The 2991-nt window shown below is 44.2% G+C and overlaps 1 protein-coding gene across 1 annotated transcript in view; it reads left to right on the forward strand.

Moving 5' to 3' along the window:
* Positions 1 to 2514: 2514 nt before the first annotated feature.
* The window catches only part of ZC3H12C (zinc finger CCCH-type containing 12C), a 45676-nt gene continuing 45199 nt past the window's right edge, over positions 2515 to 2991 (forward strand). The window contains exon 1 of the mRNA XM_042023864.1: positions 2515 to 2809. Coding sequence (XP_041879798.1) covers positions 2730 to 2809 — 80 coding nt within the window. The 5' untranslated portion in view covers positions 2515 to 2729. The remainder of the gene's footprint in view (positions 2810 to 2991) is intronic.

Raw genomic sequence — 2991 nt, forward strand, 5'->3', positions numbered from 1 at the left:
ATTAACAAAATGTACATTGTTGTAGCAGCTTTGTCATCTAAGTACATAGGCTTTTCCACGCAAATAATGGCAGAAGCAGCACAAGATTCTCAGATGGAAAAGTATCTGGACAAAATGTGATGGCTGAAAAGGTAAAATAATGCCAGGTGAAGGCTAAACAAAGAGCTGACAAACCATCTAGATATTTCAAGGATGTCAGTTTGGAATCAGGGACCATAACTGTGGTTAAGTGGAAGGAAAGGATAAATGTCTACCCGTCAAAGATACTCAAACAACCAAAACAGAAAGCCAGCAAGAAATGCACTTAATGTTCAGGATCTTCAAGTAAAGCAGCGGTTATTTAAGAAGACGAAAGAAACAGGCACTAATATTGATTACATTATGCTGAAATCAGTTATCTGCTCTGGCATATCTGATAATCTCAAGCACAAGGTGGATCAAGAGATTTTGGGGGGTTACCTCAGAAGCAGGTTGTTGAGGACAGAAGCATAAACCTCAGAGGTTTCCCAGGCTGAGAAGGTGAGGAGTAGGTTCAATTGCAGGGGCTGGCCAGTGCATTGGAAAACTGAAGGAATAAAAGAGCCATTCCCTGTCTGAGGCAGAAAATATTCAAGTAATGGAAAACAGCTGAAATGCACAACATAATTGAAAAGGTAAAGAAATTGTGAAAATATGAATGTGCATTTCTTACACTAAAAAGAGAGATAACTGATGTAGAGCTGTTAACAGAAGTTTGACTTGACAGAGATTGATAAAGAAGACAGAAGGGAAATCAGAGTTAACACATATAGGAGATCAGTTTTACAGAAAAAGTATTGTTTATAAACTTTCGCTATTCTATATTATGTTGTAGTTATGCCAATACAGATTCTGGAAACAAAGGAGGTTCTGGTTTCCAAAGAGGGCAGCTGGTCCAGTTTTCCCTGATTAATCCTGTGAGTGTGTTCTCATTTATCAAAAACTTTTTCTTTCATTAGCTGACCAGGAAAGTGTTGTGAAACATGTGAAAGTCCCAAAGAAGCCATGGAAATCCTGAGTTTCAACAAAACCTGAAGAACAGTGATGTAGGAATGACTGGGGACATACAATGGGGAAGGAAGAAAGAGATGTGGGAAGTTCTGAAGGCATGGCACATAAATCCCCAGCCTCTGACTGTCCTACCCTGAGAAAGTCTTTTAACACTTACAATCCCTCCTTCAAAGGTACTATTACTATATTGTGGGTGTGTGGTCACAGAACAGAAAAATCCTGGTTTCTGACTCCCAAGTCAGAATCCTATTCCCATTTTAATTGAGAAGCAAGTTGTTTCCTAAGGCAATAAGGAGGACGTGAGGCTTCACCAACGAGCAGTGCAGTGACATCAACCAGCTCACTTCATTTTGAGTAGCCCTCCCACTTGAGCAGACGTAACTCATGCCTATGAGTGGTATGTTTTAATCACTCACAGCGTACTGTAGGTTTACAGAATCACAAGATCAACAGGAGATGAGATCAAAAAGATCCATTTGACAAACTCAGGAGGAGCCATAGTATACTAAGAAAAAAAAGTTAATGTGAAACTCTTGTGATTTTAAGTAGTTTCAAAATCAATTCCATATTGCTCTGTTCTCTCTTATTCTGATAATTGAGAATCATTTTCTCCAGCACTGCAGTGCTTTTAACTGACTCATATGCTCCTCAATCACCGGAAAAGGCTTCCATAATAAGCGGCAAAGTAGCACTGCAAGTGTCTAATTCTTTCATCTTGCTTTCACCAATTTCCCCTATTAAATTAATATTCATAGTCACATTTGGACACCACTCTGGCTCTGAAACAGCATCAGCATATGGGACTGAGGGAACGAGCATTTTAATTTTTTAAGTAGAGGCCTCAAATTCCTTTTGTACAGCTAAGTAGCTAACCAGGGAAGAGAGGTGGCCTTTTACATCATGAACTGAACCCTCCAAACTCGTACCTAGGATGGGGATGAGAGCCACTGAAAAATTCATCAGACTTTGTAATGAATGAGTCAAACGAACAAAATCATGCCATCACTCTACAGGCTATGTCAGGTCTAAGAGGGAGGGTTTATGGAAACTTACATAGGAAAGCAATGTAGCCCTGTGCCACCACAATCTTTTGTCCAGGCAAATCTATCACGTTTTATTAAAAAGATAACCCCTGCAAAGTGGCCCTTTAGGCTCATATTTCTGAGCAGAATTTGTGTAAATCGGATGCAAAAATTTTAAAATTTAGCCCATTTTCTGCTGGGTACTAGAAGAGGTTTTTATAAATTGCAATAGTAGAATAGGAGAGGGTAACAGTTATATACCTAGATATATATATATATACACATTTGCAGTCTGTGAGTAGCAATAGCTGTATGTCTTATCTTTATATACGATATGCTCCATCAGCTACAAGCCGTAATCACAACACCAGACTTTCATTCATATCTTCTAAGCAGCTCCTGGCGCTCAGACGCCTCGGCAGAAGCGCAGAAGGCTGGGTGGGATGGTGAGAGGTAGATTACTTCAACTGCATAAAAGTAACTGCGGGGTGGGAGGAAACACCTCGTAATTAGAACACGGGACGGAAATTAAGGTCTCTACCAATTCTGTCACAGAGGGAGTTCGTGATCCTTGGCGAAAAGCTTTCCGACCGCCCTCTCTCCACCTGCACAGCCGGGGCGGTGGGCACAAGGACACTTGCACAGCGAGCGCCCGCGAGCACCCGGAGCTGTTCTCCGATGGCGGCAGGACCTTTGCCGGGCCGGAGGAGCAGCTGCCCAGGCCGCGCCGCCCAGGCCCTCCCCGCTGGCCCCAGCCGGTAACGTAGCGGCGTTCTGGGAGGGGGGCACCGCGGCAACCTTCGGGAATTCACGGCGGGAGCCCACGGCGCGGGGGGCGATCCGTGTCCCTCGGCTGCCCACCACTCACGGCCGCTGCCGAGGCTGGGCCGGGCGGTTCCCCCGCCGGGTTTCGTGGCGCCCCGGCACCAGGTGCCCCCCG

The sequence above is a fragment of the Corvus kubaryi genome, unplaced genomic scaffold (assembly GCF_017639235.1).
Source record: "Corvus kubaryi isolate FWS band 111438036 unplaced genomic scaffold, C.kubaryi_AGA036_p1.0 37256, whole genome shotgun sequence".
NCBI lineage: Eukaryota > Metazoa > Chordata > Aves > Passeriformes > Corvidae > Corvus > Corvus kubaryi.